Source organism: Euprymna scolopes, chromosome 16 (genome assembly GCF_053919585.1).
Source record: "Euprymna scolopes isolate OS-2025 chromosome 16, ASM5391958v1, whole genome shotgun sequence".
Classification (NCBI taxonomy): domain Eukaryota; kingdom Metazoa; phylum Mollusca; class Cephalopoda; order Sepiida; family Sepiolidae; genus Euprymna; species Euprymna scolopes.
In genome coordinates, this window is record NC_136497.1 from 129770725 (window position 1) to 129798103 (window position 27379).

General features: G+C 32.5%; 2 protein-coding genes and 2 pseudogenes across 18 annotated transcripts in view; 2 read left to right on the top strand and 2 right to left on the bottom strand.

The window, feature by feature from the left end:
* Positions 1–21172, top strand: part of LOC145296077 (uncharacterized) — a 500956-nt gene extending 479784 nt beyond the window's left edge. For 4 of the 9 annotated variants that reach the window (XM_080142205.1, XM_080142207.1, XM_080142212.1 and 1 more), the window contains 3 exons: positions 4708–4829; positions 13584–13711; positions 20602–21172. In XM_080142205.1, the coding sequence (XP_079998331.1) occupies positions 4708–4829; positions 13584–13700 (239 nt within the window). In that variant the 3' untranslated portion in view covers positions 13701–13711; positions 20602–21172. The remainder of the gene's footprint in view (positions 1–4707; positions 4830–13583; positions 13712–20601) is intronic. The other 5 variants (XM_080142206.1, XM_080142211.1, XM_080142208.1 and 2 more) reach the window with 2 other exon arrangements.
* On the bottom strand, positions 8003–8129 carry LOC145296394 (U2 spliceosomal RNA; annotated as a pseudogene).
* A 3167-nt stretch (positions 21173–24339) lies between the features above and the next one.
* LOC145296075 (uncharacterized) overlaps positions 24340–27379 on the bottom strand; it is a 94546-nt gene continuing 91506 nt past the window's right edge. For all 9 annotated transcript variants that reach the window (XM_080142201.1, XM_080142197.1, XM_080142198.1 and 6 more), the window contains one exon: positions 24340–25568. In XM_080142201.1, the coding sequence (XP_079998327.1) occupies positions 24490–25568 (1079 nt within the window). In that variant the 3' untranslated portion in view covers positions 24340–24489. The remainder of the gene's footprint in view (positions 25569–27379) is intronic.
* Positions 26876–26997, top strand: LOC145296571 (5S ribosomal RNA; annotated as a pseudogene).

A 27379-nucleotide genomic window follows, 5' to 3' on the forward strand; every position in this document is an offset into this window, starting at 1 on the left:
TTTATAAATTCTTTGTGTGGGATTCACTCATAAACTACACCGCGGATCATTGGTATTTCATTTGGAGCTGTGGTAGTTAAATTGAGTATAAGCACGGCGACCGAGATATAGAAGGCCTGTTAACTGAAAAATGCCTCCAAGCAACGTAGGTAAGATTTGTCGAACTGTTACTGTGGATACTATATGACGCCATTTTTAAAAAGAGCATTAAAACGTTAAAAAAGAAAAAGGAATCCAATTCGATTAATAATGAAACTGAACTTTATTCAATATAAAATATAAATATTATCTATGTAAAATTACGTAATTTTAAAGCAATATACAATCTAATACTGATAAAACTGAATTATGGATTTAGGGAACAAAGAAAAAAAACACAAGCAATTCTTGGCCTTCGGGACAAGATCACAGTGTAGTAGTATCTGTTCTGATGCTACAATTCACCTTTTCTGTCCTCGGCCGGTGAAGGAGAAATCCTTCATGACTGAGACAATTTTTATTTTTGTTCCTATTCAAAGTGCCCATTATTTGGGAGCTGGATTTTCCCACAAAATTTATATGTTGAAATATTTAAATAACTATTACTTTTGATACAGAAATTAAATTTAAAGTTTTGGTTTTCTGTTCTATGGTCATTTTTTCCCCCTGATGTTTTTCATCAAAATGTGTTGCATATTTTCATCAGTTACATGGTTAGGAATCCTATACTGCGTTATAGTCTTCATTTTCATATCGGTGCAGAATACATGAATACGGAAATGAAGTTCACATAACTACTAAAAGACAATCATACTATAATGTGAATATTGGTTAAAAACTAAGAAAATATAGTAAACATGTACGATATTAAATCAGGATGGTGTTAAATTTGGGAGGAGACATTATTATTATTATTATTATTATTATTATTATTATTATTATTATTATTTATTAATGTTATTATTATTATTATTATTATTATTTATTATTATTATTATTTATTAATGTTATTATTATTATTATTATTATTATTTATTATTATTATTATTTATTAATGTTATTATTATTATTATTATTTATTATTATTATTATTTATTAATGTTATTATTATTATTATTATTTATTATTATTATTATTTATTAATGTTATTATTATTATTATTATTATTATTATTATTATTTATTATTATTATTTATTAATGTTATTATTATTATTATTATTATTATTTATTATTATTATTTATTATTATTTATTAATGTTATTATTATTATTATTATTATTATTATTATTATTTCACTCACTAGGAGTTGTCTCACAGGCCATCATCAGTGATCGCTCACTGACAGTAACCTGTATGACAACAAGTCTCCTCAGATTTCCAATGTTCTCCACCTCTTGTGCAATCATCTGCACAAGTGGTCATTATCACAACAGCCGTTTGCCATTGATTTCTCATTGGCATTAGCCATTGGTGTTTCCTGGGCTTTGAGTTACAAAATGTTCCCCCACCCACCCAAAGTACCAGATTTGAACTACACACTTCCAGTGGAGATCTGGTTAGTACTCTCCAACCTTGGTCTTTCCATCCTCCCTGACCCTTCACAACTAGTTGATGTGGCGCTAGTCGATGTCATCTACACCAGTTTTTTTTTTATTATCATTGTTATAATAATAATAATATTAATGGTGCTTGTGCAGTCTATGCACCATGCTATATTTTAAGATAGCATTTCCAAGTTAAATTAAATGTTTTCATTAAATTGTTAGGTGAAAGTGCGGAATAGTTAGAAAGCCTCTCCCCCTGTTAAGAATGGCTTTCTAAATAATGAGGTTATTTCAGCAGGGTGTGTACAATATTTACTCGTACTTCACGGGGAACCTGGACCCTGCGTAAGCGATGTTTTTATTTAATGATTGCTTCCTGTAAACGCATGCGCAAAAGGTTTCCTTTGCTTTATTTAATCACGGAAACTTTTTTTGTAGGTTCTATTTGACGTCAAAACAGGGGGAGGGGAACATTATTTGAATATGTATGAAAAAATAATTTAACAAAGAAATAAAAATCTTTAGTGGAGAAAATAATAAAAAAAATAAAATGAAATAAAATAAAAACAAGCACGAAAGAAAAGTATGAATCAAATTTACCCCCCCCCAAAAAAAAAGAAATAAATACATGCACGATTTAAAAAAAAAAAAAAAAAAAAAAAAGAGATATATACAAAGAAAGTTAAAGAAAACGCTTTCAGGGAGCAATCATTGCATAAAAACACCATTTACGCAGGGTCCATGTTCCCTGTGAAGTACCCATTTATTTATAAGATAAAACACAAGAAAATATGTTAACTAAACTTTAATGTACTCTTTATTTTTAGTTCATATCAAAACTTTAATTAAAACTGATTAGTTAATGAATTTTTAAGATGAATTTGTGTTCGTTATGTTTCGGTGAACAGAATTTTTTATTTCAATTCCTATTTCAGTCATATATATTATTTACAGTTGAAATGTTATAAAACAAACAAACTTTAAATTTTAAATATATTTCAAAGAAATAAATTATGCCCGGTGAATTCATCGATCGTTTTGGTTAAATAAAAATTAAAAAAAAAAAAAAAAACTGTCATGAAAAATGCTTCTAACTTTAAAATATTTGAAAATACTCAATGAAAAGTTTTATTTATTATTAAAAGAACGGACTGAAAAACATTCTTATTTAAAAATTGTTGGTTTTGCAGTTTAAAAAAATAATAAAATTAAATATTTGATTTTCTTCGATAGACATGTAAGAAAATTTCAAAAACAGGTTCACTTACTTTTATATATTATCCAACTGAATGTGCAATTATATAAATATCCAAATGAAGAATTGTCCTTTCTCTTTAGAAAAAAAAAAAATGTTTAAATTACCACAAGAGGCAATGAAAAATATTTTTTATGGCTATTAGCATGTAAGGGGCAACAAAAAATACTTTTATGGCTATTAGCGTGGTCACATGGTTGAACACAAGAAACTTTAGGTACCTACATGATGATCTGGTAATGACGTCACGCTGTCATGTTCATTGGCCTGTACTTACTCTTGGTGGCCTCGGTACATGTAGGTATTTTTATGTCTTTCTATAGAAAATCGTGTGTATGTTATATATATATATACATATATATATATAATTATTTTTTTTACTATAATAATTAAATACCTACACACTAGTGTTTCATCCTTTCGGGATTCTTCAGTGCAGGGTGTCACGATTACTACCAGTCGAACGATTCGAATCCCGCGACACGAGACATCTCTGGCTCGATTAGCGGAGGCCGTATCCATTCGGCTACCATTAACCGTGTGAAATAGCGTTGAATTTTAAACATTTTAATTTAAATGTTCATTACGTCAGACAGACAGTGATCAAATCGTTATACGATGATCTACGCATAAGAGCTAAATATATATATATATATATATATATATATATATATATATATATATATGTTGTTTTGTTTTGGTTTTAGCGATATGTTTTGAATAAATTCAATTATTTACGAAAGTGCATTTTTACCTAAATGCGAGTTGGGAATAATTTTCCCTTTTTAACCAATTTGGTACCCCCACATGGGGAGCAGTATATATATATTATTTATTATTTTATTTTAAATTACATTTTAAAAATAATATATATATATATATATATATATATATACTGTTTTCACAAAATCAAAACAACAAAGATTGGATTGATAGGAACAAGTAGTGTATTGTTATTGTATGTTACAATTGTTTTGCGGCCATTCGGACAATTTCAAACCTTATATCATTTGAAAATATTCACAATATAATGATATAGGGTTTGAAATTGTCCAAATAGTCACAAAACGATTGTAATGAACAATGTAAATACACTATTTGTTGCTATCAATCCGATCTTTGCTATCTTTATTTTGTGAAAAGAATATATAAACACTTGATTACAAAAACTGGTAATTTTGAAGCTTACCAATTAACTCACCTTATACTGACTTAAAATTTAGTGGTATATGAACAATTACCAAATTCTCAATTACATGAACACAAGATTCGGAATATTATAAATGAGATATCATATTTTTTGTTATTATTTTATGTATCTATTTTTAGTATTTACTTCAACAGTGCTCGATACATAAGTAGAGCTAGGTAGTAAGTTTTGAAAATATATATGGCAATTAAGCTACACAGTTTTCTGCATTTCATCCTCGTGAGGGTTCATCAGGCTATTTCATGGAATCGATATTGCTTCCTGTTTTTATATGTTCCCATGGTACTGGGTTTGTTAGTTAGCCAATTAGATTCTTTGTTATTCACAAATCCAGTTATCGTGGCCAATTGGTGCACCTTTATCAGGCAAAGGTTCACTTTATCTCTAATTCACCTGTTTCTTGATTCTTTTTGGCGAGGATAGGTGTTTCTTTTTGTTGTGTTGGGAATTGAGTTTTAATCTGCTGTTTTTCACTTGCATTTCAATTTATTCCAGTGTATTTATTTATTATCATTTTTTCTTATAAAGTCTAAAAAGTGTAGCACTCATAATTACAAATAAAAACTTATTTGATCACAAATTTTACACAGTGATCTCGAGTGTGATTGGTTACACACATTTGATAAAGAGGTTTTACCTCAAAACATTATGGAACACGGTCTCATATATTTAATCATTTCTTTCAGTAATTTGGTTTTTTTTATTTTTTCCTTTTTAGGTATTCCACTAATTTGCTGGATGCATAAGAAATACATTAATCGGGTATCAAAACATTATAAGGAATATTGGGATGATAATGTCAACTTGAGTTATATAAACGGGCATCTCGATGCTCCAAGGGTAAGTTCATTTCCTTTTTCTTTTCTACCATTTCAAATCGGCCATTTTGAATTTTTGTTTATCTTTCAAAGGTAACAGAAGTGCTTTTTAGTTTTTGTGAGCAATCACTTAGAGATGGTGTCTCATAAAAAACACTGGTTTGCATCACCTCACTGGGTTGGCATCAGGAGAGCCTGGCCTATAAAAATCTTACCTCAGTTAAGGAAACACATCCAAAAGAAACCTGACCAACGGTAGCTTTAAAGGTTAAACAGATGCCAGCATTTAAAATGTGTTAAACAAAATATGAGGTGGAGTGAAAGGAATGCATGATTGCCATAACAAATAACAATAACTGGGATTGGCTAATTACTGAGTCTACAATCTGCCAAAACTCAAGCAAATATCAATTTTATATTGGGCCTGGAATCTGCCAAAACTCAAGCAAATATCAATCCTATATTAGGCCTAGAATCTGCCAAAACTCAAGACAATATATTGGGCCTAGAATCTGCCAAAACTCAAGCAAATATCAATCCTATATTGGGCCTGGAATCTGCGAAAACTCCAGCAAATATCTATCCTATATTGGGCCTGGAATCTGCGAAAACTCCAGCAAATATCAATCCTATATTGGGCCTGGAATCTGCGAAAACTCAAGCAAATATCAATCCTATATTAGGCCTAGAATCTGCCAAAACCAAGCAAAGATCAATCCTATACTTGGCCTGGAATCTGCCAAAATTATGAAAATATCAATCCTATATTGGGCCTGGAATTTGTAAAAATCAAGCAAATATCAATCCTATATTGGGTCTGGAATCTGCCAAAACTCTAGCAAATATTAATAGCAAATATCAATCCAATACAGAGTCTGAAATCTTCCAGAAACTAACGGGAATTTTATCATGATGTCCAATGAAGGTTATCCGATTGCACAACAAGAAGGAAAAAAACGAAAGAATACGATAAACAATTTTTTTTTTTTAAATAAATGGAAAGGTAAATAGGGAAAGAAAGATAGTCAGTTTAATGTTCACCAATAACAGTGTCTGCCAAATTAGTTCCTCTGGCGGTTCTCAAAGAACTCCATTAACAATATTGTAAGGGATAGTAGGGGTAAGAATATAGGTGTAGTCAGAACTTACTGCGTGTCAAAGAACTTAAAAACACGTCAACACTTAATCTTTTTAAGAGGGTGTATGTAAATTACCTCCCTTGTGCCATTAACTTAAATGTTCTCATTCGAAAAAATTTCAATCCTCTTGGTTCTGTAATCCAAGAAAATAATCCAAATCTTGTGGTGTAATGTATTTCTATAGAAGATTTCTTGGTTCCTTTAGATGCTTCACTGGAGTTAGTATTCTTTTTTTTACAAGACCAATTCCAGGCCTTAAAATAGTTCTTTCTTCCTTGATGAAGAGGTCATTGTAATTTCGTTTACAACTGATTTTTTAAACAGTCTTTTCTGACTAATTCTGTGTTGTCTTCCTTGACAAATCCCGATTGAAGAAAAAAAAACCAAATCACTAGTTTCTCTTGTTTAAACTTGCAATTTTTAACGTCTTTTCTCTTGACGCAGGATAGCGAGCCAACTTTCTCGTTTTCAAAACTTCCAACAAAATGGCGCACACATCTCCTTGTATCAATCGAAAGGCACGCATTCAACACGTGATACAAGCAGTAGCAGCACAAAATATACCAAGAAAAGGGGGGGTAAAGAAGGGGAGGGAGAGAGAAGAAAAGGCAGAAGGTGGAAAATAAAATTTCTACAAAACAAGCAAAAGATTAATCGAATACTGAACGTGGAATCTGCTAAAACCAAGCGAAAGATCAATCCAATACTGGGCGTGGAAACTGCCAAAACCAAGCAAATATCAATCCAATACTGGGCCTGGAAACTGCCAAAACCAAGCAAATATCAATCCAATACTGGGCGTGGAAACTGCCAAAACCAAGCAAATATCAATCCAATACTGGGCCTGGAATATGCCAAAACCAAGCAAATATCAATCCAATACTGGGCCTGGAATATGCCAAAACCAAGCAAATATCAATCCAATACTGGGCCTGGAATATGCCAAAACCAAGCAAATATCAATCCAATACTGGGCCTGGAATATGCCAAAACCAAGCAAATATCAATCCAATACTGGGCCTGGAATATGCCAAAACCAAGCAAATATCAATCCAATACTGGGCCTGGAATATGCCAAAACCAAGCAAATATCAATCCAATACTGGGCCTGGAATATGCCAAAACCAAGCAAATATCAATCCAATACTGGGCCTGGAATATGCCAAAACCAAGCAAATATCAATCCAATACTGGGCCTGGAATATGCCAAAACCAAGCAAATATCAATCCAATACTGGGCCTGGAATATGCCAAAACCAAGCAAATAAAGAATCTCCTGAAACTTAATCAAATATCGTTCCATGAAATTTGCCAAATCCTAGCAAATATCAATCCAATATAGGGTCTAGAATCTGCCAAAACCAAGTAAATAGAAAACAATTTGGAAAAATTTGGTGATTTAAGCTCTTTTCATATTTCATATCTTTATTGAAAAATCACATGGCAAGGTGCAAAATTCATAAAATATCACAACTAAATTATTTTGTTCAGAGTTTGATTGCTTAGAGACACCACATTCGAGTATGTTCAGTCTTTATCAAAAGAGGTTTGTCAAGATGACCTGCATGGCGAATATTTCCTATTAGAAGTAAACTCTGACCAAATATTCAAATAAAAATAATATCCGAGGTTGAAATAAGGCCTCCACGTCATGGATATGCATGGGGTCATACAATAAGATAATGGTGCAACTCCAAATAATCCTATAAGAAATAACACTAAACTGGATACTCTAGCAGACCAATTCTGGTTGTAGAATCCAACAAAACCAAACAAGGCCGATAGCCATTAGTCCCATGCTCTTGTGTAATGAATGAATGCGTGAATGTAGGATTGATATGAAATTCTTAAAGATAAACTAAAATGACCAAAAAATGGGTTGAAATGACTTAAATAAATAAAAAGTAAATGACTTAGAATGACTTTAATGAAATTAAGGATGAATTGAATGACCTTAAGGATGACTTGAATGCTTAAAAAATAACTGGAATCCTTCAAAAACAACTTGAATGATCTGGAGAATGACTTGAATGGCTTTGCGACTGACTGCTTGTAAAGTGGGTGATCATTTTACATTAAATTAATACATAAAAGTGATCCCCCACTTTATATCACAATAAGTACAGCATGTAGTAAGAACAGATACTACACTTTGATCTTGGCCAAGAGGCCAAGAAAAGGGTATTTATTTGCTCCCCCACCGAGGAAATTAGGTACAAGGCCGATTTTTAATGTGAGGAGTGAAGGGGAAATGGGGACGAACTTCCCGGGGAGTAGGGGAGCTGGATAGTGACAATTCGTATGAAGGTTTGCCCCTACATTGACCAAGGTCTTATATGTGAGATTGCCTCCACATATGATCTTTGCTTGAAGTATCTGCCGGAAGAGATACTACACTTTGATCTTGACCAAAAGAGCAAGAAAAACTTAAAAAGCTAAGAACAGCATCTATTAACAACAGACCTTTAATCTTAACCAAAAAGGCCAAGCACAAGTGTTACAGACAGACCGAGTGACTTATAGAGTCGCTTGCACGCGACTAATAAAAAGCACAAGAAAAAAAAAACATTAAAAAAAAACAGCTAAGTGGTTGTTATATACAGGTGTTTAATAATGAAGACAACGAAAGGAAGTCTCATTTTATCATTTAATGAACAAACTTTATTTGTTATCTTCGTTAGTAGCTTTATTAGAAGAGTACAAGAGAGAAAGGTATTAGTAAGAGAGTTCAGTTTTCATACACGCTTGTATTATAGAAGTCGTGAAGAGTTTGTTGTGTGGAAACGAAGATTAAATATCTGACAATTAGATATAGGTCAGGCCTGTTGAAGGAGAAAGAAAGAGACAGATGTTCTTGTGTGAAGATAGAATGTTCGTTTGGGTACAGCACGTGGAAGCAAGTAGGAGTTTTAAGAGAAGTCTGCTCCTGATCAGGATCAAAGAGAGTTAATGGTTTCAGGTTTCACCTTTTATATACTCTGTCACGTGATAGAGCTGACTTGTGATTGGACCAGCCAGGAGGAAATGAATTTCAAATCTCCAAGTTGTGAGATGTAGTCTCTGCTTGTTAGTAGCGGCTGTCAGCTGCTACAGGTGTGTATATAATGGGTGGATATATTTACGATCGTTTATCTACTGCAAGAAATAGAGATAACCGATGGGAATTAATTAAAAAATAAGAAATTTATATAACACATGGGCTCCCTATATGATAACAATATCAAAAACAAAAATGGGCACCCGTCCTACATCAGGGTGAAATCTTGTAAGTTCTAATCCAAATCATGTTATATACATCCAAAGGGAGATAAGTCTGTTTTGACTTTATACAAATATGTAAGGGAGATAACTCTTACTAGATTTAACATCTAGAGTCATGTATGCTTGTATCGTCTCTAGGGTGTCGAGTGTATACGTGTCAATACATCTGGTGTGCATAATGTTTGCTGTGTGTGGGTGTCTCTGCTTATACATTACACATATAAATACAGTTCCCATGAACCGGAAAGAAGAGATAATCATTACAAAATTAAGAACAGGACACACAAATATCACTCATCCATTCCTGTTAAAAGAAGAAAACCGACCTGAATGCTTACCTTGCCAAAAAAACTACACCATTAAACATTTTCTAATCAAACAATACTATCAATAATTCCCCTCACTCTTTATCTGTGCCTAAACCTAAACATAGATTCCATGAACAAAGCTTCTTTCTTAGAACTGCACTCCTGTGGAATTGTCTTCCATTTTCCTGCTTTCCGGCTGACTACAATATGGTTGTGTTCAAGTCTAACGTAAATAAGTTCTTGATGAGCCGTTCCATATAAGGTAACAAATTTACCGAATTTCCATTACTAATGATTACTATATTTTCCAATTTCTACTGTACACTCTTTAACCCTTATCCTCGAGTGGCCGCTTGGCCTTGATAGTGTGGTGATGCCTGTGTAAAAAAAAAACAAAAAAAAAACTGCATCGATCTATCTCCCTTACGCCAAAAACAATTACAACACTAACAGCATTAAAGATTTCTTTGAAAATATAAATGAAAAAAAAAAAAAAATTCTATATTACTTGAAAGAATTAAATCTCTTTTCCAAAATATAAATCTACCTTTTATAAAAAAAAAAAAAAATAAATTTTTTAACCCAAATCCTTTACAAAACTTCCTCCAAACTCGCCTCGACATACTGGAAAATAAAGAATACCTACTCTACTAAGACAAACCTCGATAAAAAAATACTCATTTGGCCTTAAATCACCATGCAGCTGTTGATAGGCTAATAAATCGAACAACCAACCAACAGTTCCCGTGGGACATATAGCAGTTTATAAACAGTTCCTTACGGGACGAATAAACATCTTTGTCTGATTGGCACCAGATAAAGGAAGAACATACCTTTTTTAGTTACGACACATTGATGTATCATTCTGGACGTGTTCCTGAAAATGCAAACCCTTTTCTCTGAAAACTCATGACAACGAAAATATATTTCACCCATTTAACACTTATTCATAGTTGTAACTTCTTTTTCTCTCGAAGTGCATGCTGTTTCTTTTTGGTTATTACATCCCGCTGTCTTCCCAGCCGAATGCTTCCGGGACTGTTGACTCCAACTCTCAGACTAAGATTGCCTAACTGGTCTGTCCTCAGCTCTTCTATATGTAACAGCATCATTATCTGTAACGTAGCACAAAGAATCAGTCACTTGATCTTTGTCACATATTAACATCGTTGTTTATGAAAACTAAATTCCTAACTTTGTCACATATTAACATCGTTGTTTATGAAAACTAAATTCCTAACTTTGTCACATATTAACATCGTTGTTTATGAAAACTAAATTCCTAACTTTGTCACATATTAACATCATTGTTTATGAAAACTAAATTCCTAACTTTGTCACATATTAACATCGTTGTTTATGAAAACTAAATTCCTAACTTTGTCACATATTAAAATCGTTGTTTATGAAAACTAAATTCCTAACTTTGTCACATATTAAAATCGTTGTTTATGAAAACTAAATTCCTAACTTTGTCACATATTAACATCGTTGTTTATGAAAACTAAATTCCTAACTTTTTCACATATTAACATCGTTGTTTATGAAAACTAAATTCCTAACTTTGTCACATATTAACATCGTTGTTTATGAAAACTAAATTCCTAACTTTTTCACATATTAACATCGTTGTTTATGAAAACTAAATTCCTAACTTTTTCACATATTAAAATCGTTGTTTTTGAAAACTAAATTCCTAACTTTGTCACATATTAACATCATTGTTTATGAAAACTAAATTCCTAACTTTGTCACATATTAACATCGTTGTTTATGAAAACTAAATTCCTAACTTTGTCACATATTAACATCATTGTTTATGAAAACTAAATTCCTAACTTTGTCACATATTAACATCGTTGTTTATGAAAACTAAATTCCTAACTTTGTCACATATTAAAATCGTTGTTTATGAAAACTAAATTCCTAACTTTGTCACATATTAAAATCGTTGTTTATGAAAACTAAATTCCTAACTTTGTCACATATTAACATCGTTGTTTATGAAAACTAAATTCCTAACTTCGTCACATATTAACATCGTTGTTTATGAAAACTAAATTCCTAACTTTGTCACATATTAACATCGTTGTTTATGAAAACTAAATTCCTAACTTTTTCACATATTAACATCGTTGTTTATGAAAACTAAATTCCTAACTTTGTCACATATTAACATCGTTGTTTATGAAAACTAAATTCCTAACTTTTTCACATATTAACATCGTTGTTTATGAAAACTAAATTTCTAACTTTGTCACATATTAACATCGTTGTTTATGAAAACTAAATTTCTAACTTTGTCACATATTAAAATCGTTGTTTATGAAAACTAAATTCCTAACTTTGTCACATATTAACATCGTTGTTTATGAAAACTAAATTCCTAACTTTTTCACATATTAACATCGTTGTTTATGAAAACTAAATTTCTAACTTTGTCACATATTAACATCGTTGTTTATGAAAACTAAATTCCTAACTTTGTCACATATTAACATCGTTGTTTATGAAAACTAAATTCCTAACTTTGTCACATATTAACATCGTTGTTTATGAAAACTAAATTCCTAACTTTGTCACATATTAACATCGTTGTTTATGAAAACTAAATTTCTAACTTTGTCACATATTAACATCGTTGTTTATGAAAACTAAATTCCTAACTTTATCACATATTAACATCGTTGTTTATGAAAACTAAATTCCTAACTTTGTCACATATTAACATCGTTGTTTATGAAAACTAAATTCCTAACTTTGTCACATATTAACATCGTTGTTTATGAAAACTAAATTCCTAACTTTGTCACATATTAACATCGTTGTTTATGAAAACTAAATTCCTAACTTTGTCACATATTAACATCGTTGTTTATGAAAACTAAATTCCTAACTTTGTCACATATTAACATCGTTGTTTATGAAAACTAAATTCCTAACTTTGTCACATATTAAAATCGTTGTTTTTGAAAACTAAATTCCTAACTTTGTCACATATTAACATCGTTGTTTATGAAAACTAAATTCCTAACTTTTTCACATTTTAAAATCGTTGTTTATGAAAACTAAATTCCTAACTTTGTCACATATTAACATTGTTGTTTATGAAAACTAAATTCCTAACTTTGTCACATATTAACATCGTTGTTTATGAAAACTAAATTCCTAACTTTTTCACATATTAACATCGTTGTTTATGAAAACTAAATTCCTAACTTTGTCACATATTAACATCGTTGTTTATGAAAACTAAATTCCTAACTTTTTCACATATTAACATCGTTGTTTATGAAAACTAAATTCCTAACTTTTTCACATATTAAAATCGTTGTTTTTGAAAACTAAATTCCTAACTTTGTCACATATTAACATCGTTGTTTATGAAAATTAAATTCCTAACTTTTTCACATTTTAAAATCGTTGTTTATGAAAACTAAATTCCTAACTTTGTCACATATTAACATTGTTGTTTATGAAAACTAAATTCCTAACTTTGTCACATATTAACATCGTTGTTTATGAAAACTAAATTCCTAACTGTAATTATACATCTCATACATTCTTTTTTCTGTTATTGGAATATTTTCTTTTCAATAACATTGACAATCACAACCACTTTTGCTTATCTTAGGTGAACCGGTGTTATCCGGGAGATGAATATACAAAAAGTATTTTTACTGCTTCATTTAATCAAAGTTTGAGAAGTGGGGAAGAACGAAAAGCAAGGTATTCTGTGTACCTTAAAACAAACGGAATTTCTATGAACAGTTTCTTTCCTAAAAATTTTTTATCTGTGGAACTCATGAATGTGGGAATGTTTACCTACACACTACAGAATGATCGTGCTCGTGTCCAATCTTAGCAAATATGTCGAAGTTCTATAAAATTAATCATAGTTCTCTTTTCATAATGCTGTTTCATTATCGAACTGAAAATCTTATAAACCTTGTATTCTCAAGTAACTTTTGGCCTTGATAAGCGGTGAATTATTGGCATTAATAACATCTGTTTCATTTTTTTATTATTTATTTACTTTTATGTTGATTTTAAATGTTTGTCTTTCAGGAACAAAATGATGATGTAATTTCATTGGACAATGATTCGTTTTTAAACAGTTTGGACAGTGCATCCTTCACTAATCTGTGGCCATCTTCTGATAATTCCCGACGGACCAATTTGTGACATTGGCTTTGGTAAGTGCTTTTTCCATTTTTTTATGTTTCGTTGAATAAAGTGAGCATACAAAGCCACCATTCGCCCTCCGTCGAGTATCGTTGCCACATCTGGGCTGCTGCATCTATCTCTAGTTTTTTCCTCTTGGATAGTGTCCAAAAAAAGGGGTCTCCAATCTAATAGGTCCCACTTTGTCAACTAGGCTCTAACCCCTGTCCCATCACTGCAATGTTGCGCCACTGTGCCTGTTTTACAAGTATGTTGATGGAACGTGCTCTTGTGCCCCTTCGACGTACAAATCCCTGATGAACCCACATCAGAATCTCACCCCTTAACTGTCAAGGTCCCTAAATGCCAGAAAGCTTCCTACTCTAACAGCTTCTTCCCTAGAACAACTAGACTTTGGAATTCCCTTCCTGCTACCTGCTTCCCTAACTTTACTGCTATGCAGAAGTTCAAAATGTAACGTAAACCAACATCTTAATCTTTCTTAGACATCGTCCCAATTAGTAGCTCCTTACGTCCATCTGACAATATGCTTTGTTTGAGTAAAAAAAAAATTTTTTTAAATAATAACCCATGAAATTAATAATAAAATTCACGTTTATATAGAAAGAATTATCTCAGCTTCTGGTTTTGAAATCAGAAATCGACAAGCAATATTTATCAAAGAACAGTCCCCTGTGATTTCATACTGCTTAAATTTTGGCAGGATTTTTAAATAAATATTTCCAGCCTTAAAGTTAGCCAGCAAAAAAGTAGAAAACTACAGGGTGGAACGATAAAATTGTCGCCTTAGAAAAGACGACATGGTTCCATTTCCGTTTGATGAAAACCAGTTTTCACTTTTTTGCTGCAGACCATCTACTAGTTGGCCAGTTGTGTACAAATCCCAAGAGCGATGTCATGTCTGAAAGTGACACAATGTTCAACGAGCGAGATCCAAGATGCGCCACTGTACAACTCATGCTCTCTACTGATCCAAGTTATGACAACAGGACCATTGCCAACACCCTCAAAATCCATTGCTAGATAACCACTGATAACAAGGACGTGCCCATGGTGATGAAAATAAAATTTCTGGCCACGATTATGGTCTTTGGTATGGTCAAGTGAGGGCCACATCATGCCACCTCCCATCCTCAAAGTTAGCTTGAAAGTCAACACCAAAGTGTACCTGGATGTGCTGAAGAGTGTGGTGATCCCCAGGTGCAATTAGGTGGCTGTTGGCAGACCCTGCGTGCGGCAGCAGGACTCTGCGCCGGCCCACAAGTCCAAAGAGACCCATGCTTGGCTTCAGGAGGCGTGCTACCACTTTGTACCCTTCTCTCGCTGCCCCCCTCCTCCCTCGACCTAAACCTGCTGGACCACTTCACTTGGTAATACGTTGAGAAAATCATCAACATGACCTCCCACAGCATCAAAACCATCCGCCAAGTATTCGCTGTGCTCCCACTGATGCTTGTGGAAAAGGCATGCTCCTAGTTCCAGACCTCTAACAAGGAAGTGATTGAGGTCGAAGGCAGCTACATTGAATAGATATCAGCTCTGCTACATAAACCAAGTCGCTTGAATTGATTTTTTCAATAAAGTTTTAAAATAAAGCTGTAGTGTCGTTTTCTTTAGGGCAACAACTTTATTGATCCACCTTGCATTAAAAAAAAACTATGGTGCTTTTACAGAATTTGAATCTCGCCAAACTAACTTAGCCAACTTTTAGGTTAGGGTTAGCCGAGATTTAGGGTGAAAAAGAACAGGTGCTTGTCCATATCTCCCCCCTCCCCCATGATAAAACATAAATAAAAATGTTTATGCCGTATATATACTAAGTACGTCAATTGCCCTAGAAAGGAAGCCTCCGTCAAGAGATTCACTAATTCTATGAGATACAACCGTTAGCACATCTGCTGTAGATCTAGCAGAACGGAAACCATATTGCAAGTTGTAATTATTTTAAATTATCTCCCTTGGCCCGAAAAATCGAGTCGAGATCGTCGTTCAGCCATAGAATTTGATTTATTTAAAACTAGCGAGGGGTACCCGGCGTTGCCCATGTGTTTGTAGGTGTGTGTATGGTGTTAAATAAAAAAGAAACGGGGGGGGGGTCGAACCCGAAGCCCTGAGGCGAAGTTTGAAAATAAAATCGGCCAGCCAGAATGAGTTAGTGAAAGATGTTTGAAAGTCGTTAAACATTACGACGACGATGTAAGCATTGTTATAAGCGAAGTAAGAAAAGAAAACAACGTTTTAATTAAGAAGGGGGGGGGTAATCAAAACATTAAAAAAAAAAAACACAAAAAAATCTAAACTAAGGCAAACGAACATTGAAAACAGAAAAACGAACACGTGAAAAATGGCTTAAATGAGCCTGTTTCGATATTAAAATTTAAAAAATCAGTGGATACCCGGGTGTTGCTAAGAATAAGTGAAGTAAAAAAAAAAAGAAAAAACCAGGAAAACAAACATTACGTGAAAAATGTCTTAAATAATACAGGGTTCAATATTTAAATTTAAAAACTCGAGAAAAAAAAACAAAAAACATCTCACACCACGATTCGAACCCAAAACGATAATGAACAAACGCGTTAACCAACTGCGCTAAAGTTTACTCTGTTTTTCAACTATTTCAAGTAAATCAGGTCACGACGTCATCTGATGCATGCGTAGAATTGGGCATCGTTACGAGAACCCCGTTTTTGTTGACCCCCCCCTCCCCCCCCGTGGAAAATTGTCGATTTCGGGGTGAAAAAGTTAACGTTTTTGGCCAATTTTTCGATATTTTTCAAGCGAAGGTTAGGGCTTCGATATGATAGCAAGTTTGTGAATTTTCGTTGCGTGTGTCGAAAGTTTTAGCAGACACACAAACATACACACATACATACACACAAACAAACATACATTTTCGCTTTTATATATATATATATAGAAGATTAAAATTACTTGATTGATACTTCACCTGATTTTTGGCGCATGATATTTTTTCTGTCAAGTTTTTCTTTATTTTTGAATTTTCGAAGAGAGAGGTGGGAGTTATGAACAAGAATGTTTTTTTTTTTAATTTTTTTATTTTGTTTTTTCTTTTCAACTCTAAACTAACCCTAACCCTAACCCAATTGACAAGCATCAAAATAAAAATTAATTAGTTATCGGCAAATATATATATATATATATATATATATATATATATATATATATATATATATAATGTTTTCTGCACAACAATGTCACAGGGGAGATAATTCTAATGAGACTGACCTAAGGGAGATAACTATAAAAATTATCAACATTAAACGTTTTTCTTCATTTTTTGTTTCATTTTACTTCAGTCGAAGTTCCTAAAACTCAAGGGGGCCCCCCTTCCTGGGACTTGCACTTGATCTTTGTATGAGATGTATATATACTCTAATATTTGTTCTCTTATAAAATATCTCTCACGTTAAAGTTTATTTTATTAGCTCTAAAATTTTGATGAATTTTTATAATCATGAAAATTTTTATTTTGTAATGGGTAAAATTTTGATTAATTTTATAATCATTAAAATTTTTATCTTTAAAATCATGTAAAGTATTTGGTGCTTCTTCGTTATTGTAGCGAAATCTGACCGCTGAAAAATCTTTCATTTAATAAAAACAAACGATGATAACTTCTTGCATATTTTATCGATTTCAATGTTATCTACCTAATTGTCATGTCACAATTAGTTAAATATTTCTGGAATATTACATAAAACACGTATCTCAGTGATTCAACAAAAAAATGATTTCGCTATATTTATTTTGTCATGTGTGACGTCAACACAAGGGAGATAACCAGCTATATTCGTGCTTCAGTAGCAGTGTCAAAAATCGTCAGTAAAAATTCGCAGTAAACAATGGAATATTTAGACTTACTGTCTTTCGAAGCTTATAACTTCTTGAAAAATGTAATTCAAACCCTGATTTTTTTTAATTAAAAGAGCAAAGACCAAAATTAAAAAAAAAAATAATAACAGGTTTAATAGCAAATTATGCAATATTTGTTTTTTTAAATCGGTTTTCCTTAAAAAAGATTAAAAAAAAAAAAAAAAACGGAATTTTACTTCCTTCGATTATAAAAAAATATAAATTCTAAAAAACTACATATATATATACATTCCAAAAAATCACTTACCTATAAAAACTAGTATTCGATGAGTAGTTCAATTGTTCCTTAAGAATTTATCCATATTTATACTTATATTGCATGTCCTTTTTAAATAAAATACTTTTTTAAACAAGGATTAAAAACAAACGTGAACTCACATTTTGTTTTAACTGTTCAAATAAAGGAAGACAAGTCTGATTTTATTTGCCTTTATATTCCGGCGCCTTGAAGGGACATAATTTATGTCTTTTTAATGCGTGCTGTAAACCAAATTTAGTATTTCAGTCCCCCGTACTTAAAAACCGAACATATTCACTTATAAATTTTTATTGTTAAACAAAAAAAACCAGTTGACCGATTTAAAAAAATTTTTTTATTCTATTAATGAAATACATGAGTTTTTGATTGATATATTTTAATACTTCTTTATCGACTGAATTTTTTTGGTTTTTTTATATCTAAAAAAAGAAAATATTGAATGAAATAGGAAAAATTGTTGTAAGCATCCCATATTTACTTAACATTCTAAGCATAACATAAGCTTCCACTTAAAAAATAAAAAAACATTCAACGTTTTTTTGTTTTTTTTAAAGTTTTACGCTTTGAACTTTGTAAGTAGATTAAAAAAAACTATTCTTTTTTTTGTTTAAAATTAGAATATTTTATTAATCTTTTATCTTCAATTTGTGATATATAAAACTTAGGTACATAAATTAATTAAAATTTTAATAGACATTTCAAAATGAGGGGGGGGTGAATTTAAAAAAAAAACGTTTGTCCAAAATATTATATTTGGTTTATTGGAAAGAGCATAAAATATCACATTGACCCTTGAAAATATCATAAAAATTGAATTAATAGAAAAATTTTGATAGATTTTTAAAGTTTAAAAACTGAAAAATATTTAACTCATAAAATTCAATTGATTTCATTACGTAAAAAAGAAATGACTGCATGAAGGCACGCCGGCACTTTGCAAACAGTTTTTTAAAAAATAAAAAATAATATTTCTATTTTTTAAACGACTTTTATAGTTTATTTTGGAAGTATATTCCATAAAGAAAATAAAAAACCCACTTTAAAAAGAGAAATTGCGAGTTTTGTATATTTTATTCGCAGTTTTGTGTGAGGGTGTCAAAAATTACCTCAAAATTCTGATACACCTAGTGTTTCAGTTATTATGTATGCGAAATACTGATCTTCAAGGTGAAATGTGTGGGACATATCATGGAGTCTAAACTCTGATAATCGCCACATAGCTTCAGGAGGTGAAACCTATTGTTGCAATATTTTGGGTTAATGGGGTATGATCCCACACAGTCGGAAGATTCTATTTATAAACGATGCTGCTAAGAACTGGCGAATCAAATTAATTCACGTTCTGCTACCAACCAATCAGGAACCAGAATTGCTTCATAAATATTAAACGTTTTCTGGAGCAATTTCACATGTTCTTTCCCGGGTTTCGACACGGTAAGAATATTTTGTTCTGTGGAACTGTCTACTACAAACAAGTCACCTCCCAGGACTTGTGTGTAACAGCGAACCATCTGAAACTGTTCTGAAACTAAAAATGGCTTACACTTCTAGACCTATCAACAGGCAATGTAATTATTCATTTCATCATGGATGTGTGCATTTTGTTCATCATTTGATTCTCTGGTATTTTTTGCCTCAATCGAAGCACAGTTATGTCCTTTATTGATGTATTTCAATAAATATTTAATATTCTGCACAGATGAACAGATTTCAACATTGATATGGCCGCAGTACTTTTCTTTTAGCAAGTAAGCATCGAAAGATACGACATAGCTATTATCTACAAGTTAGTTTCCAACTTCTACAGTAAGTCCATTTTTATGTCTCCTGTATTCTGCGTATCCATTCATAGTCACAGAGGCCTAATTTCTGAACTCTTTGGTATAATGTTTTAGGCACATATCATCATTCATACAGGGAGAAGAAGGGATTTTAGTGCCACGAGGTTTATGAATTATAAATTTCCTAACCAGATTATGTAAAACTGGGTCATCGTTGATATCAGGAATTTCAGGCTAATTTATCGATATCACTTTTTTGTTCCTCGGTTTATCCTCCTTTCTTAAAACTACCAACATGTGGCAGTAAGGAAACCCTCTTTTCTGAAATTCTGCAACATAGACGTATGCCACTGGAACACCGAAAATATTTTTGTCCTTTATATCACCCAAGAGTTCTTTCAGTTGCAAGTCGTACAGCCATGGAAATTAAGTCAGGTCTATTCTCGAGGGTTTCATTTTTATATAAATTGCTTAAGATTTCAGGGCATTCAGGATTACATGTGCATGTTATAAAGATGTCAGGTTTGCTATATTTTGCCACTATTGGCATTGCATCATTAACATTAATACGTACATAAAAATTTAACTCAGGAAATACATTTGAACAGAAAGTTAAAACCGCAATGTTTTTTTATTTATTTATTTTTAAGTTTTCATTGGTAAGCAAGATTTCTCTTGTCCAATCACAATGTGGCTAAGGTTTTCCTCATCCAATCAGAATGTGGCTCTAGATTTTTCCTAACCAGCGGCAGCAATTTTTTTTTTGTTTGTTGTTTTGTTTGTTTATTACGAATCAAATATTTATTAGCCATTTGAATTATTCTACTTTCCTTTTAAGGGATGTCAGGATGATGAGAGTCGAAGCGAATTAGCGTATTAATATTTAAATAAAAATTTAGATTTATTTTGGAATAATAAAAAAAAATTTTTTCTGAAATGCTAATGAAGTTTCCTTTTTCTTTTTCAGTGCATTCTCATATTGCTACCGAGAATGGAAAAATTTTGCCCACAAATGGACGCTGGCCTATCAATACGCCTTTTTTTACGAACACTTCAAAGATTCTACACTTGTATACATACATGTATGCGTGTATATAGCATAAACTCACATTCATGCATACACTCACACATACATATGTGCATATACAGAAATATGTATATAGTTTTTACATACGCATGTAAAAGAGAGAGAGTGCAATACAGACAAAACAAAAAAACTTAGTAATTTTTTAAATCCAGACACTCCTAGTTAATCCTGTGGGGAAACTTTCCTTAATTTATATTTCTCCCATGGGCCAGTGAATATTTATTCTCTCTTTCAACTACTTTTTTCTTTTTTTTTTCTTTCTTTTTTTTCTTTCTTTTTCTTTTTTTTTTTTTATACTGGTGACAATGTGATTGCACATGGATTAAAAAAAAAAAGTGATAAATGTTTTTTTTTTTTTTAATGAATAAAAAGTATGTTTTTTTTTTTGTTTTTTTTTAATAAATAAAAAGTATGCAAAAGTTGATTGGGATCCCAAATTGAGCCAGAAAAACATCGAAAATCAGCCTTATTATTATACTACTATTACCACTACACAAAAACATGGAGATCAATGTTATAGAAATAAGATTAGATATGATTTACAAGTGTTGATCCCATGACTTAGGAATTAGAATTGCGAACTTTATAACTTAAATAGTTATTTCAAAATTTGTAATAGAGACATGTATAAAATGTCAGATCGATATGCTTCGAATTCCCATAGAAACACGTGTAAGTCTTTCTTTGCTCCGAAACTGACATATCACAGTATGATATGAATCTGATCTTTTAACATAATAATAATAATATATATATAAAGTGAAAGTGTGTGTCTGTGTACATTTTCCTACCAAATAACTCTGTCAACTTTTGGTCTACAGACTCCAAATTTGACATAAGGGTTATTAATTGGTTTTCGGCCAGAAATTTTGCTGTTAAGGGGTCAAAGTTCAACGATTTGACCTTTGAGAAGTTTACCAAACTTCTCCGCTAATTTTGGGTCTAAACACTTGAAATTTTAGATATAGGTTCCTTGGACAGGGATCTAACTTTATAATTCTATTTGAGCCCAATGCTAAGGGGTCAAAATTGGGGTCAAAGTTTAAAAAAAAAAAAAATTGACGTCTGCGGTCTCTACCAATTTTCTCTATGGTAGTTAAGGAAGACTATTATATAGAAAGGCATTACCGTACATATTCACGCTTTTTAATATATACATAGGCACATAAAGGTATGAACAGTACATAAGGCCCAAGCAAAGCCGGGCGGAACTGCTAGTATATATATATTTTTCAACATAATAAATGTAACATGGAAGAAATCTACAATTACAATATATATCCTATCGGCTAGATCCACCTGAAAAAATATTTTTAATATTTATTACTAGCTGAGTTACCCACCAATATTTAATGAAAGAAAAAAAAAAAAATAGTTATTGTAGAGAGGCTATTGGCATACAGACTGGCTGTACTACTTACACCGGCCCATTGGGATTTTGCTCTCCCACACAATGGCAACCCAATCTTCATCTGTGTGTGTGTGTGTGTGTGTGTGTGTGTGTGTGTGTGTGTGTGTGTGTGTGTGTATATATATGGGATCTCTAAGAAAACTTTTTTTTAAATAAAGACTCCTTGTGTTTTATTTCTGCATGGGAAGTGCATAATTTATTGCCACAGGATAGAAGGATAATAAAAAAATGTAGCAGACTCTTCCTTCGAATAACTTCCCTTGTCACTCCGGAGCAATTATTCACCTTTGGAGTTTAATGGAGACTTTTTTTTTTTTCTCTGTTTTTTTTTTTTTTTTTTTTCTAAGATAATTCTTCAAATTATCTTCATCTTTCTTTTTAATATTTTTTTTTTTTTTTTTTTTTCATTTCTAAACAAAAAAAAACAAAAAAAACTTACAATGAAGTGCAACAGATCTGAATTCTGGAAGGATTTTATTTAATTTTTTTTCTCTCTTGTTTTAAGAAATTTCAAATTCCTTGGCTAGCAACGTAATGTTGTTTGATTGAAAGCCCTCTATAATGACTTTAAAAAAAGGAACACAAAATGGCATTTTTTTAACAGACCAACAATACCGTCTATTGTTTCGGGGTGGGGGGCGAAGGAATGATTCTATAATTTAAATTGGTGAGGAATCTGAAACCAGAACAAATGCATTTCTTCATGTGTCATATACACAAAAATCCATAAGGTTTTTTTTTTGGTTTTTTTTTGCAGAGAGGCCTATAATATGGGGGAATAACTACCAAGTTACTTCCCTTGGAACTGCAGATAAATTTTTAGGATGAATACATATTTATGAAGAAAAAAATAATGCCTGAAGTTTAAAGGCAGAACTTTTTTGAATGAGTAGGTAATGTCCTCTCCTTTGTATAGCTATTTACAGAAATATGCCTAAACTTATGGATGAACTTATGACATGTATACTAAATGCATATATAAACTTGAAAATATATGTATATTATTTATTCTAATTTTATTTTCCTCTGTTATTTTTTATTGTTTCTTTATATTTTGTGTTTTTTTTTTTTTTATAGCAACAATTTTTTTTTTTTTTTTCAATCAAATTTGGGTCATTTGGACTACTATTGTCATCTTGGTGTCATAGTTAGGAAGACAAAGGAGAAAGAATTCTTTCTGGGTCAAAATCTATCCATCTAACTTTGGCTAATTTATGACCTTGAAGGTTCTTTTTTTTTTTTTTTTTTTTTACTTTATTACATTAAGTGGCCTCATTGCTTGTCTGGAACAATTTCCGTTTTGTTTTTTCTACTTTTTGCCAAATAAATTGAACTGAATTAAACCTATCACATGGTTAAGTGATCTATAAGGAGAGAAAATCGTCCTTTGTTTTCAATACTTTATGAAGGATTTGAAATGTGGACTATCCTTAAATGGTAAGGATTTGAAATGTGGACTATCCTTAAATGGTAAGGATTTGAAATGTGGACTATCCTTAAATGGTAAGGATTTGAAATGTGGACTATCCTTAAATGGTAAGGATTTGAAATGTGGACTATCCTTAAATGGTAAGGATTTGAAATGTGGACTATCCTTAAATGGTAAGGATTTGAAATGTGGACTATCCTTAAATGGTAAGGATTTGAAATGTGGACTATCCTTAAATGGTAAGGATTTGAAATGTGGACTATCCTTAAATGGTAAGGATTTGAAATGTGGACTATCCTTAAATGGTAAGGATTTGAAATGTGGACTATCCTTAAATGGTAAGGATTTGAAATGTGGACTATCCTTAAATGGTAAGGATTTGAAATGTGGACTATCCTTAAATGGTAAGGATTTGAAATGTGGACTATCCTTAAATGGTAAGGATTTGAAATGTGGACTATCCTTAAATGGTAAGGATTTGAAATGTGGACTATCCTTAAATGGTAAGGATTTGAAATGTGGACTATCCTTAAATGGTAAGGATTTGAAATGTGGACTATCCTTAAATGGTAAGGATTTGAAATGTGGACTATCCTTAAATGGTAAGGATTTGAAATGTGGAATATCTTTAAATGAATACTTGAATGTAACTATATAGCAAGGTAACGTTTTGCTATTTGATGAAAGAAGTTCCTTAAGCTTATTACATCTACTGTCCAGAAAAAAAAAGGTGGTAGCAAATGGAAAACAATTTGGAACAATTGAAAGATTTAAGATCTTTTTACATTTCATATCTTTATTGCAGAAATCACACGCTAACGTGTAAAATTCATAAAGTATAGACTTTGTGTTGTTTTTTTTTTTTTTATTGCAAAATAAACGCTGCAATAGATTTAAGAGATTTTTCACAAATGCAAAAATGGCTGGTTCATTGTGAGGCAAATATCGGAGATGATCTCCACAAAACGGAATTTTCATAATCGGTAATTATTGTAAGACTATCTTCCTCCATAAGATTGTCAAATGTGGTCTCAGTAGATTTGTCAAACATGAAATTATAGGAACGGACCTGCGTGCAGACATGAGCCTGGGATATAGCATCAGTACCCACATCTTTTTTTTCAACAACCTGTGCAGGAGGCTTTGATATTGTTTCTTTGGAGGGTTTTCTCGTATTATCAGTCTTTTGGGGCTTATTTGATTCTTCTGCCTTTTCAGGTTGGGAGTTAACTGGCTGAGGAGATGGTGTGACCAGTGGAGGAGTCGGACTTGGACTCTGATTCGGAGAAGTAGATTCAATCGACGAAGATTTAACTGGAGGTTGAGGAGATGGGTTGACTGGTGGAGGAGTTGGACTTGGAGAAATAGGTTGGATTGGCGAGGGAGATTTAACTGGAGGTCGAGGAGATGAGTTGACTGGCGGAGGAGTCGGACTTGGAGAAATAGGTTGGATTGGCGAGGGAGATTTAACTGGAGGTCGAGGAGATGAGTTGACTGGCGGAGGAGTCGGACTTGGAGAAATAGGTTGGATTGGCGAGGGAGATTTAACTGGAGGTCGAGGAGATGAGTTGACTGGCGGAGGAGTCGGACTTGGAGAAATAGGTTGGATTGGCGAGGGAGATTTAACTGGAGGTCGAGGAGATGGGCTGACTGGCGGAGGAGTCGGACTTGGAGAAATAGGTTGGATTGGCGAAGGAGATTTAACTGGAGGTCGAGGAGATGGGTTGACTGGTGGAGGAGTCGGACTTGGAGAAGTAGGGTTGATCGGCGAGCGAGATTTAGCAGGCGGTCGAGGAGATGGGTGGACTGGCGGAGGAGTTGGAGTTGAAGAAGGTATTATCGGTGATGGAGATTTAGCTGGAGCGGAAGAAAACTTAACTGAATGTGGTGGCGATGGCTCACGTGTTTTAGATGGTGTGCTCTGTTTAAGAATGCCGTTTTTAATTTGCGTATCGTCGCTTGACTGTTTAACACCCACTGGTAATGTTTCTGCTGGTACTGCTGCTTCTGAAAGTACATTAGTATTTTTATTAATAGTAGTAGCAGTAGTAGTCATGAACTATATATATTTAATCAATAATGTAGATAACTCCCACTTCTTTAGCTATATAAAGTTGGATAATGTACAGTATTCATTTGTAAACTAATTAACCGATCATTATGAATTTTTGAATTCAGCTGATAGTCATACACTATCCAAATGTTGGCTATATTTAGTTTTGTGCAAAACTGGAGGTCTGGATGTCCTTTTGTGAAAATTCAAATAGCTTTGATTTTTTTTTTTTTTTTTTTTGTGAATTTTTAACCTATGGTTAAAAATTCACAAAATTTTGTTACTTGAGGTCTAACCATTAGTTAAGACGTATTCTCCAAATTTCAGCTTTGTTTAGGTATTTTAAAGAGATTTTAGTGGGTATAATATGGGAGCAGCCTCCCATTTGGAAATTCAAATATTTCAGATTTGCATTAAATTAAATACTAACTCAACCAAATTCCCTGAATTTCAAGTTTTTGTTAAGACCCCTCAAGCTTAAACCTTTAATGTTAGACATTTTCTAGGATAAAAATCATGTAATGAATTTAGATCAAAATTTGAATAAGGATTCTAGACACAAGGTTTACTCACATTATATCTTGATTTTAATCTCTGTAAGGGAACATAAGTGATGCAAAACTGTTCTATTTGGGGAATTTATTTCATCCGTTCGGGAATAGATATTCATCTAATATATATATGTAATACAATTATGTGCTCATTAGCCATCCATACCAGCGGTTTCTGGTTCAATAAAGTTTTCAGATACCACTCATTTATCACCTTTATGCTTTTAGTTCAATCGCTGATATTTAAACAATCATTACTCCGGAAATCGCCGGTACCAATGACTAATCAGCACATAATTGTATGATATGATGAATGTATTATGCTCGTACTAATATAGTTGAGGACCCTATCACTATTTCATCATAAATATTATACAATTTTTTGTTGTATTTTACTTCAGTCGAAATTCTCAGAAATCAAGGGGCCCACAACCTGGGGCTAACACTTGAAGTCTATATGAGATACATAGATATTCGAATGTTCCATTTAAGTTCTTTATCTCTCAAACATTGAGTTAGTAAAGAAATTGAGAACATAATTTCCTCCTCCACAATTAATCATTTTCATATATTTTAGTTTATCTTTTGTTTTGGTCTTACTGGATTCCAGGACAAGAATTCATCTAGTCTGGTGCAGTATCCAGCCTCATGCTGTTACTTGAGGTAACGTGCACCATTCCTTGTAAATATAAGTTAGCCATAGTGAGGAGATATACAGCATAATCACGTTGACACACCGGTTCCCGTCAGATCACCGAAGTTAAGCAACGTTGAGCCAGGTCATTACTAAAATGGGTGACCAATTTGGGAATACAACCAGGTGCTGTATGTAGGATGATATCGACACCTCCCTCCAAGAGTTGCAAAAACCTAACATAGTCATCTCTCCTGACAGATATACATGTGACTGGGGACCGCTTGTGAATTTAATCCTTCCATGAAACTTCCTCCTTTGGAGGAAGCCGGTTAAACCTGAACAGGGTTAGTGCCGACACACATATAATAAGATCTTATAATTGGGCTGCGAACACTGTGTGATTTTGAATATTTGGTCAGGGTTTACTTCTGAGACAAGTATCCCCATGCCAAGTTTTTTCTGGCACAACCCTGTACAGACTTTAGTAGGATAGTGTCTAGTAAGCATTCAAGTTGTGTGTGTGTGTGTGCATTGGAGTCCCATGCCTACACAGACACACACACACACACACACCAAA